Source organism: Populus nigra, chromosome 2 (genome assembly GCF_951802175.1).
Source record: "Populus nigra chromosome 2, ddPopNigr1.1, whole genome shotgun sequence".
Lineage (NCBI taxonomy): Eukaryota > Viridiplantae > Streptophyta > Magnoliopsida > Malpighiales > Salicaceae > Populus > Populus nigra.
In genome coordinates this window covers 40,089,182-40,102,130 of record NC_084853.1, presented here as the reverse complement: position 1 = coordinate 40,102,130, position 12,949 = coordinate 40,089,182, and the positions used below count along the sequence as shown (strand labels likewise).

The 12,949-nt window shown below is 33.2% G+C and overlaps 2 protein-coding genes across 2 annotated transcripts; one reads left to right on the top strand and one right to left on the bottom strand.

Moving 5' to 3' along the window:
* The first annotated feature begins 2,125 nt into the window (after positions 1 to 2,125).
* Positions 2,126 to 7,313, top strand: LOC133681862 (potassium transporter 5-like). The gene is made up of 8 exons (XM_062105033.1): positions 2,126 to 2,364; positions 2,582 to 2,807; positions 3,608 to 3,856; positions 4,070 to 4,120; positions 5,175 to 5,435; positions 5,541 to 5,708; positions 5,789 to 6,043; positions 6,156 to 7,313. The coding sequence occupies exons 1-8, from the start codon at positions 2,203 to 2,205 to the stop codon at positions 7,106 to 7,108; spliced, it is 2,325 nt and encodes a 774-aa protein (XP_061961017.1). The 5' UTR covers positions 2,126 to 2,202; the 3' UTR covers positions 7,109 to 7,313.
* A 2,977-nt stretch (positions 7,314 to 10,290) lies between these two features.
* LOC133683161 (nuclear transcription factor Y subunit B-1-like) lies at positions 10,291 to 11,258 on the bottom strand. The gene has a single exon (XM_062106698.1). The coding sequence runs from the start codon at positions 11,101 to 11,103 to the stop codon at positions 10,573 to 10,575; it is 531 nt and encodes a 176-aa protein (XP_061962682.1). The 5' UTR covers positions 11,104 to 11,258; the 3' UTR covers positions 10,291 to 10,572.
* Positions 11,259 to 12,949: the final 1,691 nt, after the last annotated feature.

Below are 12,949 nucleotides of genomic sequence, written 5' to 3'. Positions count from 1 at the left end.
GTTACGGTGTCTAATGGTTCAATATAAAAAACTAGGTGGTTAGTAGCTGTTAGCAGCAGGTGCCTGGTAAATCAAAATTACTAGTAGCTAATATTTGTAAAAGATTTTGTTTTGATGGAAATGAGGATTCTCCAATATTTAAATCAATAGCTTTTAGAAAATATACATCCTTAAAGTGTTAAGAATAAAAAGATTATCAACCTTGAATTTAAAGGGTTTATGATGTATTTATAACTCATGAGTTTTGTTATTTTATGGAGATGAGGGCTAAAATGTAATTTTAGTATTGTGATATTTTGAGTTGTATTCAACTGAAAATCATACGTATTAGATAAATATAAAATCTTAAGGGACTCGTGTGGGATCATGAAAAAATTTCTAAAAAAAAATATTGGGTTTAGATAAGATTAAATTTTTTTGAGGTGAAAAATAGATTTAGATGCATTACCTGAATTCAAACATGGTAAGTTCAAGTATGATAGCCCGAGCTCACGGGGGTGCTGGGATGCACCCCCAACCAATTGGGCATGTCATGCCCAACATTATGGACATGCGCTCAGATGGTAGGTTCTGGCTTCTATGCCCGAGCCTAGGTGTATATCTAGTATAGACTCGGGCTACAATACACTAGCCCATATATCTTGGTAGGAGTTGGGCTTGGGTATGGTAGCCAAGTCGGGGTATTTTTAATTTTTTTTTGAGGTATTTTAGGTTTTTTGAAAGTCTTTTTAGGCCCCTTGAAATTTGGATCCGTTACTTGACAGCCCGAATTCCTTCTACAAAATACTAGATTGCTGTGATAATGTTTTTTAAAAATTGAATTTTCACTAAAAAAAACATAAAGTTTCATTTTAATATGAAGTTTCATTGTATCCTTCCTTTTGACCTAATAATAATTGCACTTTCACATGAACCTTAATCACAGGCTTGTTGCGCTTTGGTGTATAATTAATTTTAATATGTTAATCTGAAACTTCTAATCATTAATCAATTACTATGAAATTGATTTGAACGGTAACTTTTACAAATCTCTTAACAACTCTGTTTTTGAAGAAAGTTTTACTAATACTACAGTTTGGTTACAATGACATTTCAAGTAAATCTTATTTATGACAATTTTTATTGTTAATTATAATTTTCTTGGATTGGTATCGTCTTAATTGTTTTAAAAATGATTGATCATGTTAATTTCCAATCTCATCATTAATTTTGAATGCAATGATTTAAGCCAAGAATTTGCATCGTATTTTAAGCCAAGAATTTGTACCCCAAAACAAAAAACTTCATGCCAAAAAACTTGTGTAAATGTTACTAAACAATTATTTTAATAATGAAAAACACCATATCTGTTAAATAATATTTATATAGTCTTATTTATTAAGGGTAAAATAATACTTTTAGTTTAACCTATATATATTTTATTTGTATTTAGGTTAAGACTAAACACTCATAATATACAAATTATTCAGAATTTTAACATTTTTTTTGTGTTTGATATTAATTATTTTAACAATATTAAATTAAAAATCACTAAATTTAAGAAAATTAATTCTATCTCAACTGATTTTTATTATGTGTATAAACCAAGCCGCATTAATTAATGTTGTCGAGAAAGTTATGTATATATATAATAATGGATTTTTAAAGGAGGCACACGCGGTTGAGTTGTAAAGGAGCGAGGATTTTTTTCCCCCATAATTATATCAATTTAAATATAGATGATTTGGAAAGAAAAATAAAAATCTTGACCAAAATTAAGTATATAAAACTGATATATATGAAGATTATTTAGTAGTAAAAATAATAATATATAATTTGAGCCATAGATTTTGACCACAAGAAAATAAAAATAGAAGGATGGATTGTATAATTAAAAAAGAAACGTAGAAATGAAACAAGAAATTACATTAAAGAGATCGAATGGGGGACCATTTACCATCTCAACATGTTTACCTCGGACATCACGTTGGGAGTTGATGAAGATTGTAATGAAGTTCGATGCCCCCTTACTTCATGCATCACTCGTGTGGTGTGGGCCATGCTATGATCACACGTATGGTGGCTCTCTTTTCTCTTCATATAAATACCACCCTTGATCCTCACTTCTAGGAACTCCATCCCCAGGCTTCAAATCCTCCTCTTGTATATTTTAGCTGTGAATTTGTTGATCAAATTCTATTGCGCCTATATAGATTAGAGAAAATGTCCGATGAAGCAATAAAAGCTACCAATGAAGAAAGCCGAGAAGAAGAGTTTTCACCACAACTCAACGGGAAGAAACTTTCTTGGCAAAAGTTGCGCCGGAATGACTCCTTGGAAATGGAATCCGGCAAGTTTTCTGGTCGTCAAGTCCACGGCTCCAAGGTCGGCCTCCATTTCTGCTTACCACCTGACAAAATAAAAACACGGGATATTTATAACTAGACAAAAACACTCACTGATTCATTAATCCCATATCTTTCAGTTAGTAATTATATCATCATCATCATTGCCCTAAATCCTCAAGTATGCTGATTGTTTCATTTCTTCTTTGTACAAAATGATTATCGTCTAACTTCATTTGTTTTTGGTTTTCCTAAAGGGTGCAAGTTGGTCTGTGATCTTGCAACTAGCATTCCAAAGCATAGGAATAGTGTATGGAGATATTGGTACATCACCTCTGTACGTATACGCCAGCACCTTCAGCAAGGGGATCAACCACAACGATGACATCCTGGGTGTACTTTCTTTGATTTTCTATACTCTCACCTTGATCCCTCTTATCAAGTACGTCTTAATCGTCTTACAGGCCAATGATAACGGCGACGGTAAGCTCGCTGATCTGATAGATAGAGATATGCATATATGCCACTGTTTTTTTTTTTTAATTATTATTAAAGAGATATGCCACTGTTATCCTTTTCTGTTGACTTTATAGTCTATGTTCATAAGATTTGGGATTAGCCTAAACTCTTTTTTATTTTTTATTTCTCCAGTTAAAAAATACTTTTAAAGAGTATATATGAAGTGTAAAATACCACTTCAAAGCTAGGGATTTGTGTTTCCAGCTTTTTATACCGTTTAGATACTTTTCGTTTAGCACACGAAACACGTCAGTAATGGGAAAATGATGATCGGAGGGTGCCGTGCGGCATTTGGAGTAAAACTATGAGCAATATAATATATACAGATGTGGCCAAAATGACGAGTTATGAGCACTATTATTACCACAGTGGTGGTGTTCGTTCTTTCTTTCTTTCTTTTTGATTTTTTTTTAAATTTGTCCAGTAGAAGTGGGCCAAATAGCATTGAATCTACCCATCATACGTCAGTCATAGAATACCATGTCCTTAATTACCAGGAGAAAGGGAAAAAAAATCAAATCATGCACCCTATGCCAAGAGGTTTTAGTCAATATTTGAAAAGCATGAGCAGCTACGTTAGCAGGCACTAGTTGAGTTTGAATGATCTTTTGGTTGGAGCTAGCTGCAAATCTTGAATAAACATTACCAGATGCGTGCAGTATGTTCATTTATATTTTGGGCTTGATTAAATCTTACTTTTTGATATGAAAAAAAATAAAAATAAAACACTGATCACATCGTGGTCATTAACTTGAATGTTCCAGGAGGGACTTTTGCCTTGTACTCACTTATATGCCGATATGCCAAAGTGGGTCTGCTCCCTAGTCAACAAGTTGAAGACCGCGATGTTTCCAATTTCCAGCTGGAGTTGCCAAGCAAGCGTTTACGTAGGGCATCAAAGCTCAAATCTAAGCTGGAAAAAAGCAAATTTGCTAAGCTCTTCCTCCTGTTTGCAACGATGCTCGGTACTTCCATGGTTATTGGGGATGGTGTCCTCACTCCTTGCATCTCAGGTTTCAATCCATCATTTTTCAATTTGAGATTTTTTTTATTTACCATTAATTTACTAATTTATAACCATATATATCTTGTAATTAAATATTTGTAACTATCAAACAAAATATTTTTCATTTAAAAATATTATTTTAATTTAAAATTAAAAAAACTTAATAATATTAAAAAAAAACTTTAAAACACACTCCTAATCTCCTGCTAATTGATCACAGTTTTATCTGCTGTGGGTGGAATCAAGGAAGCTGCATCATCAATGACCCAAGGTACAGATTATCAGCATGTGTATATTTTAATCATACCGCTTACTTTGACAAGAGAGCTGAAGACAAAAGCTAGCATTGAAAACAATGACCCAAGCTACAGATTATCAGCATGCGTGTATATATTTTAAACAATGACCCAAGCTAGCATTGAAACTCATGTCTCTGAACTGCACCATAGAATCTAGACATCCGGAGTAACCAGCACGTTGAATGGAATCTTTCCCATCTCTTAGGATATTATAATTTTTGGCGATTGAGATCTGAATCTTGGAAAACTCAAAACCCACCGGTCTTGGACAGAATTTGTTCTAATAGTTTACTATGTTTAGCTACAAAAGATGACATAGGTTGTTCATTAGTCTTTTCGTTCTACTGTTGAGGTGAGAAGACATGCTGGCCCAAGTTATTCTTTAATTATTGATGGATTTTAAGTAATCAGCTAATGAAAGATGAGTTTTTACTGTATAATTTCAGTATTTATTTATTGGGATTTTAGTCAAATAAACCTTTTCGATTATAATCTCGTCATCACATAAAATAACAAAGTCATAAACCGATACACTAGCGTATTAAAATTATCCAACAGAGTAAGTAGTACAATCCTTCACGTTTGGGTTTCAAAGGCGGCGGCTGCAAGCCGCTGCTGCTGATTTTACTGTGATTTTTTGTTTTCCTGATAGATAATTGGCTGGTCAATTCCAATCATTTTTCATGGCTACAACCCAAATGCTTAGTCAATAAGATCTAGTAATTCGATTGATCATCAGAGGCCTAATGAATTTCTAAATTAACAAAAACGCAAATATATATATATATATATAAACTTCATTTGGATTTTTGGATATATATATGTGTGTGTTGAATTTCTCTAGTGATAAAGTACATAGCCACAAATTGAGGACTGTTAAATAATGGAGTTAGCTTGCCAGTAAATTTAGAGCAGAGGAATCCCTGAATCTGCATCATTAACTCAGATTTAAGTAATAATTCAAATAAACTAAAAAAAAAAAAGAGAAGAAAAAGCTACTCATACTGTTCAATCTTGCGCATGCAGATAGCATCGTTTGGATATCGGTAGCGATCTTAATCTGCCTATTCATGGTTCAGAGATTTGGAACAGATAAAGTGGGCTACAGTTTTGCACCTGTGATTTGTGTCTGGTTCTCATTGATTGGCGGTATTGGCATCTACAATCTCTTCAAGTATGATCCAGCAGTGGTCAAAGCTTTGAATCCAATGTACATAGTTGATTATTTCAGGAGGAACAAAAAAGATGCATGGATTTCCCTTGGTGGCGTTGTCCTTGCCATAACAGGTTCTATTTCTTTCAATTCAAACAACAAATACTGCTTGATTATATATGAATTAGCTCTTAAATTTTTGCTCATTAGACAGCCACTAACTAAAAACTTGCATGCAGGAACTGAAGCACTATTTGCTGATGTTGGTCATTTCACAGTTCGGTCCATTCAAATAAGCATGTGCGTTGTGACATACCCTGCTCTCATATCGGCATACGCTGGACAAGCCGCCTTTCTTAGAAAGCACAACGATCTTGTCTCAGCGACCTTCTTCAAGTCTATTCCAGGTTGATGAATTTCCTTGTCTGTTAATTTTTCATTATAACCATAGTTTTTTAACCATTCAAGGCAACTGCATTATATACAGACCCACTGTACTGGCCAATGTTTGTGGTGGCCGTAATGGCATCAATTATTGCAAGTCAAGCCATGATTTCGGGGACATTCTCCATAATTCAACAATCACTAGCACTTGGATGCTTCCCTCGGGTGAAAATCGTGCACACATCGGCTAAGTATGAAGGGCAAGTCTACATCCCTGAAGTCAATTACCTTCTTATGGTGGCATGTGTCTGTGTCACGCTTGGCTTTAAGACTACTACAAAGATTGGCAATGCATATGGTAATCCGCAGCTCTTCACAGATTATTTTAGCCTCTTTCAAATGTCAGATGATGCACCCATAATTGTTTTTAATATATTCTTTGAGGCTGATAAATTAGTTGCTAACTACAGGAATTGCCGTGGTGTTTGTAATGACTCTCACATCATCCTTCCTGGTACTCATCATGCTAATGATATGGAAAACCAACATATTTCATGTAATTGTCTTTGTGCTTACAATTGGAACTGTGGAGCTTCTGTATTTAAGCTCTGTCCTCTACAAATTTGACCAAGGAGGATATCTACCATTAGCATTTGCTGGGGTTCTAATGGCTATAATGTATAGCTGGAACAATGTGTATCGAAGAAAGTACTATTACGAGCTTGATCACAAGATTTCTCCAGACAAGCTGATGGAGGTTTCTGCAGGGAACTTTAGCAGGCTTCCTGGACTTGCCATGTTCTACTCCGAACTTGTTCACGGCATCCCACCCATCTTCAAGCACTATGTGGAAAATGTGCCTGCACTCCACTCAGTCCTTGTTTTCGTATCCATCAAGACTCTGCCAATTGGCAAGGTTCCAGCTGAAGAACGCTTCCTTTTTCGTAGAGTGGAACCAAAGGAGCTCAATGTGTTTCGTTGTGTGGCCAGATATGGATACACGGACGTGCGCAATGAACAAGAGCCTTTCGAGGGAATGTTAGCTGAAAAATTGAAGGAGTTCATCAGAAACGAGCACTGGTTCTCCCAAGCATTTCTCACTAATGGGGAGGTGACCGAGAAAGAAGGAGAACCAGATGATGGACAAGTTGAAGATATGAGGATGGAGCAAGCTGCTGAAAAAGAGAAGCAACAAGAGGATGCAGAGAGAGAGATAGAGATCATCGACAAAGCATGCCGTGCTGGTGTTGTTCACTTGATTGGTGAGAATGAAGTGATTGCAAGCAAAGGAGCGAGTTTGGGGGATAGGATTTTAATCAATTACGCTTACAATTTCTTGAAGAAAAACTTGAGACAAAGTGAGAAGGTGTTTGACATTCCTCACAAGCGCATGCTTAAGGTTGGTATGACTTACGAGCTGTAAGATAAAATCAAGTGCTGATGGTAAGACAAGCCCAACTCTAGAAGCTTAGATGTAATTACTACACTACAAGACCGCTGATAGCAGATAAAGAGAAATGTACTTCGTGAAGATCATATTGATTTTGTAAAGAATAAACAGAGATATGAAATGATGAATCCTAGAATACCATATATAGAATGTTAAATCGAGCACTTGTTAAGACGAATTAGGCGGTGAGCAATGATTTCCCTAATTTACCATACATTTTCATGCAAGTGTTGCACTGTTGTATACATACGATATCTAACCACCTGTGTGCAGGGCAGCGATGTAGTAGCTGTGTTTTCTGCAGATTCTGCAGGAGGGACTTCCACAAAACGTTGCAGTAACTTCAGTTATTTCCAGTAGACATAAAAACCAGTTAGGGTTCTTATCTATCATAAAATTAGATGATTTTTTTTTAACGTTTTTTTACGCTTGGCTCGCAAAGATGTGTTCTGCGATTATTAATATTACAAGAACAAAGGGTATCCTTGAATAGCACAAATTCCTATTCGCTCGGTTAAGAAAAGTTTTAGCAAGCCAACGGCACTAAAAATTTAAAGAGTTTTATAAAAGAATAAAGTCTTAGCTGAAATAATTCTGTTTTCTGTTCACTTTTGAAATGAATACACACAAAATTTACCACAGTTTTATACGGAGGAGCAATTCGTCTCAAGATTCTGATACTCTCTCCTTTATCGAAATGCTTTAGACAAGAACCAATTATTGATGGCACTCGAATGATCGCATCACTAAGATAATCTGCCTGTACAAAATGGTGGCCGGCAAAAATATTTCTGCTTAGACTAGCTAGCTAAATTGCACCATTTACAACTCCACCACGTGTCCTGAGGCACATCGGCAATACATGCCCGACTGCTAGATGTCACATGGAGAAGTGCTCATACCCACTTCCATTTTGTCCCGTTCATGGGTGTGACTGTAGTCCGTACACTATGCGTACGGGTACTGTAACGAGTGATAAAATTCGTCAATACCCAAAAAAACAGTGGTTTCTGCTGGTTTTCTATTCGTGTATTAGATGGGCATTTGTGTATTTCATTTTAGAGAAATTTTAAGATAGTTCAGAAGAAAAACTAATCTGTTAGCTCGAGAAGGCCACACGAGTATGAAAACTTCCTAGCTTTTGTAAAAGAAGAACGGAATAGCTCCCCAACATTGAAAGAAAAGCGTAAATCTTGTTCCTCTCTCATGATCTTTAGTGGTTATCAAGGAAATATCAGCTAGCTAGCATATGTAATAAATTAAATGGCCAAAGTAGAATTTGATGCCTTACAAACCCCAGAAAGCCTTCCTAGTAATGTTTACTCTAATAGCTTCTCCATGATCTCGTCCCTATCTTCTAAGAATCTAGACAATATTGACTAATCCTCGCTTTTGGGAAGATGATCCAAATCATTTATATAAAAAATTGCAGCATGATCGAGACTTGATGTGTGTGTGTGTGTGAAAGAGATCACGACAAACTAGGATAGTTCGAGACATTTAAAATCGTGGTCCCGGATCTAGGGCTTTCAAAAACAAAACAAAAAAACCATAGACAATATATGGTCTACCAGGAATATCACATGGCTATATGCATGAATGGCGAAACATGAACCCAGGATACGGACTTGTAATGAAAATTAATGAAAAACACATAGAGACGGCAACAGGGGGATTAATTCCAGTACTATGAATTCTTCATGAAACAGTAATCAGTATCATAATTGTACGATTTATGGGTTAATATTTATATTATTGGATGCTTTAAACACGACGGCAGGATTTTTCCGGATTGTGTATACGAAAGACATAATATTTTCAATCTTGAGATTTTATATATTTTATTACATTTTGTAGTACAAAATAAATGCAAGAACTTGAGATCTCATGTTCAAGAGATTTCAATATTCTCTTACATATGATCACCACAATGTCGAAGGCCTCCTATATATACTTTTGTGTTAAGTTATATATATATATATATATATATATATATATATATATATATATATATATATATATATCCATCCTTATTTACAATTAAACCAAAACAGCCCGATATAATATATAGAATCCGTTTAGGAGAACGGGTATACTTGTGGTTTCTGGGTTTTTGACCCTGAAACGCCACATCATTATTTTGGTTACCTCCACTTTTTTGTAGGAGGGAGCCCCATGTAAGGAAAAAAAAAATAGAAGTTTTGTGACGGTTTAGAAACGGTATAATATTTTAATTTACAAGAAAAATAGATTTCAGAAAAAAAAAACTGAAACTTACTATTTAAACTCAATATTTCAAAAACTGAAAAACTAGTTTTTAAATTTTTTAAATTTATACTGATTTTATAAAACAAAATTTAAAGGTTCATGATGGTTTTTCAATGCAAGTTTTCCATCATTTTTCAAAAAAGAAAAAAACAATACAATTTTCTTTCTTTATATACAAGTATATTTTAGCAATGTAAAGGTTATTTTCATATATTTTCATATTTGGTTAGTGTCATAAATTAATTTTTATTATAGATATAATATAGATATTTTTTGAGTTAACAATATAATTTTTCATTACCATTTTTAATTTGAATGGAATAAAATTAAGGTTCTATAATTAGATTATCATGCACAATATTTTTGGATTATTTTGATATACTAATGTTAAAAATAAATTTAAAAAATTAAAAAAATTATTTTGATGCATTTCAAAATGAAAAATACTTTAAAATACAATTATTATCACAACCCCACTACAGCTACACCTAGAGTTACCGATACAACTAGATCCCACTCTCAATGCCAAACTGGCACATAAATAAATTAAGTGACAATTAAATATTATTTTTTTCATGTTTCACTCAATTTACTTTATTTTCCATCCATCCTAATTATACTTTAAATCAAAATAAACAAGCTCAGAATTACAAATCATATGACTTAAGATTCGTTTTGAGTACCATAGGCAGCTGTAAATCTAATTGATATTTTGAAAGTTCATAGCATGAATTTCTTTCCTTTTTTTTTTTTTGCAATTCCAACCCTAAAGGATTAATTATCTCATGTGAATTAGGGTTAAAAACAAAAGGAAACGGAGAGAATCCTTCTCAAAGATATTAAAATTAGCAGGAAAGAGTTAATAGCAGGATGTAGCTTGATTGGACTTCATTATCAAAGTCTTAACCTTAATTTCACATAACTCTTACTGTAATTAATAACAATCAATCAAAAACAAACCCAAGAATTTTTAATGCTCACAGAAATTGATCGAAGACAGCTAAATCAGCCTCCCCAGCCCCTCATCAGCAATGCCCCACTACGATCACCACCACAAAAAAGAAAAAAAGAAAAAAAAACCATAACCAAATATCATAACAACTAGCTATATCAATACCAGCAATATTTAAGACTAATTAAGGACTATTACCATACTTTGTTCCAAGAATTCAAAATCGCCTTGAGAGACTATTACTTCTATCAATATTCCCAGGGAGCTTCGATGGAGTATGAGGATAAACAGTAGCCTTCAAAATAGATTCACCTCTATACTTCGACGAATCATCCTTTTCTTCGTTGTTGCTTGCCTTGATATGGCTAGCTCTCTCTCCTTCGACCTCCCTATATTTGTATAAATACCTCTTTAGGGGCTCGGAATAATCATCAAACCCTAGGGATGCAAGAGCCCAGCATATGTCGTCCCCGTTAACTGTCTTGCGCTTCTCCTTGTGACACTTGTCGGATGCCTCTCCAGTGACAAAGCTTATGAACTCAGATACACATTCTTGCATGGTTTCCTTGGCTTCTTTCGAGATTTTCGCGTTGGGAGGCAGAATCTGCTTCATGATCCGTCCCACATTAGCTATGGGAAGCAACCTGTCTTGCTCCTTGATGATTCCATCATCACTGGTACTGCCTCCAGCAAAGTCGTACTTTAGCCATTCCTTATCTGAATTATTATTGCCTATGCTATCAACCATCTGAATAAAGAGAAAGTCGATGTCCTGTTAAACAAAGACACGTTGCTATCCCTTGCTTGCTCTCTCGCTGATCATTTATAGAAGTGTTCATGTGTGACATGCCTGTCATATATGCATGTCTATGTGTATGTGCACCATCGTCATGGGGAATCTTGACATGACGTTTTGTTTTGTGAACGAAAATTCATCTAATGATGGGAGTTATTTCTATTGGCGACTTAATTTAAGATGTTAAGCCTAAGATTTGTGCGGTTTCATCATTATATATTATTATGCCTATTTTTCTTAATTTAATTAGATATAATAGATGTAGAGTTTTAAGTCCATAATTATTTAGCCATTAAAATTTTAATATCATATTAAATAAATATTTTAATTAAAAAATTTAAATTAATAAATAAGATTTTATAAATAGTTTTTAATTTAAGAGCAGTTATAGAGCCGGGGATAGGGCGGTAGCCAACCTCTAGAATAACTATATCATTTTTTTTTAATATATAGTAATAATTTCCCCACACATGATATATATTATCAAATAAAATTTCATAGAAGAATTAGTAATACTCAACACATGACAGGCTTTTAAACTATTACATTTAGTATTATATGTATTAATACCTTTTTAATTACCAATAAAATTCTCTAATTGTATCATTAATAATTATTTCCACCGCATTAGTTCCTAAAAAAGACTTCTCTTCTGTTACACACGATTGATTTCTATTTCTAAAATATATGTACAACAATTAATAAATATTTCTTAACACTTGAATAAATTGTTATAGGAAGAATTCCTTCTACTTTAAGCAGTAAATTTGTTATCATATATATTTTTTATGTTTATTTTTTTTAATTCAATTATATAACAAATTTTTATTATCAGTTTAAAGTTGTTTTTAATGAACATACAATCTTTTCTATTAAGTTAAAAGTTAAAAAATCAGTTTAAATTAATTGGTAAAAATCACATTTCCTTTTTAAGTAATTAAGTAATTATTTGTTTCTAGCAATTGAAAGTAACTATTCTAATGTTGCTTCTAGAGATAACGATATATCATTTAGGTTTTGCTTTGAAATGTGATAAATGTTAGTTTTTAAAATGTTTTTTTATTTAAAAATTTTTTAAAATAATTTTTTAATTTATTTTTAATATCATCACATCAAAATAATTTTTAAAAATATATAAAAATTAATTTAAAAATAAAAAATAAAAAATACAATAAAATCATAATGACAAGACAAAGAGACAACATGGTTGGTCATGTATGGTCAGTAGGATAAGATTCTCCACATGACGTGGCAGATCGCGACATGGACTTGGTCAGTTATTTGAAGCTAGGGGCCTACGGGAACACATTGACGGGTAAATGCTGTAGCTGGTATGAGTTAGGTCTTCTTTTCAACACCTAACCATTTCGGGTTACGGTAACAATGTAAGACTCGGTTTTTTTTTTTAAAAAAAAAACAAGATTGAATTTTAAATTTTAAATTAATTTTTTATATATTTTAATCAATCGATGTAAAAAATAATTTTAAAAAATAAAAAATATTATTTTAATATATTTTTAAATAAAAATTATTTTAAAAAATAACTATTACCTTTAAAAATTCCTAATAATCCTAAAACTTGTGTAAGAAAAGGGGTCAAAGAACTCAAAAACTTATCAACTTCGACAACATGGTCCCCCCTCCTTCCCCTTGATTTGATATTGAACCTCTAATGCTCTCAATAAATTTGAACCATATATGAATGTTATATTAATCTTTTAAATTTAAGTTTGTGGACCGCATATGTGCAGGTGTGCTTCTTAATTTGTACATACAACCAAACTAACACCTAAAAAGA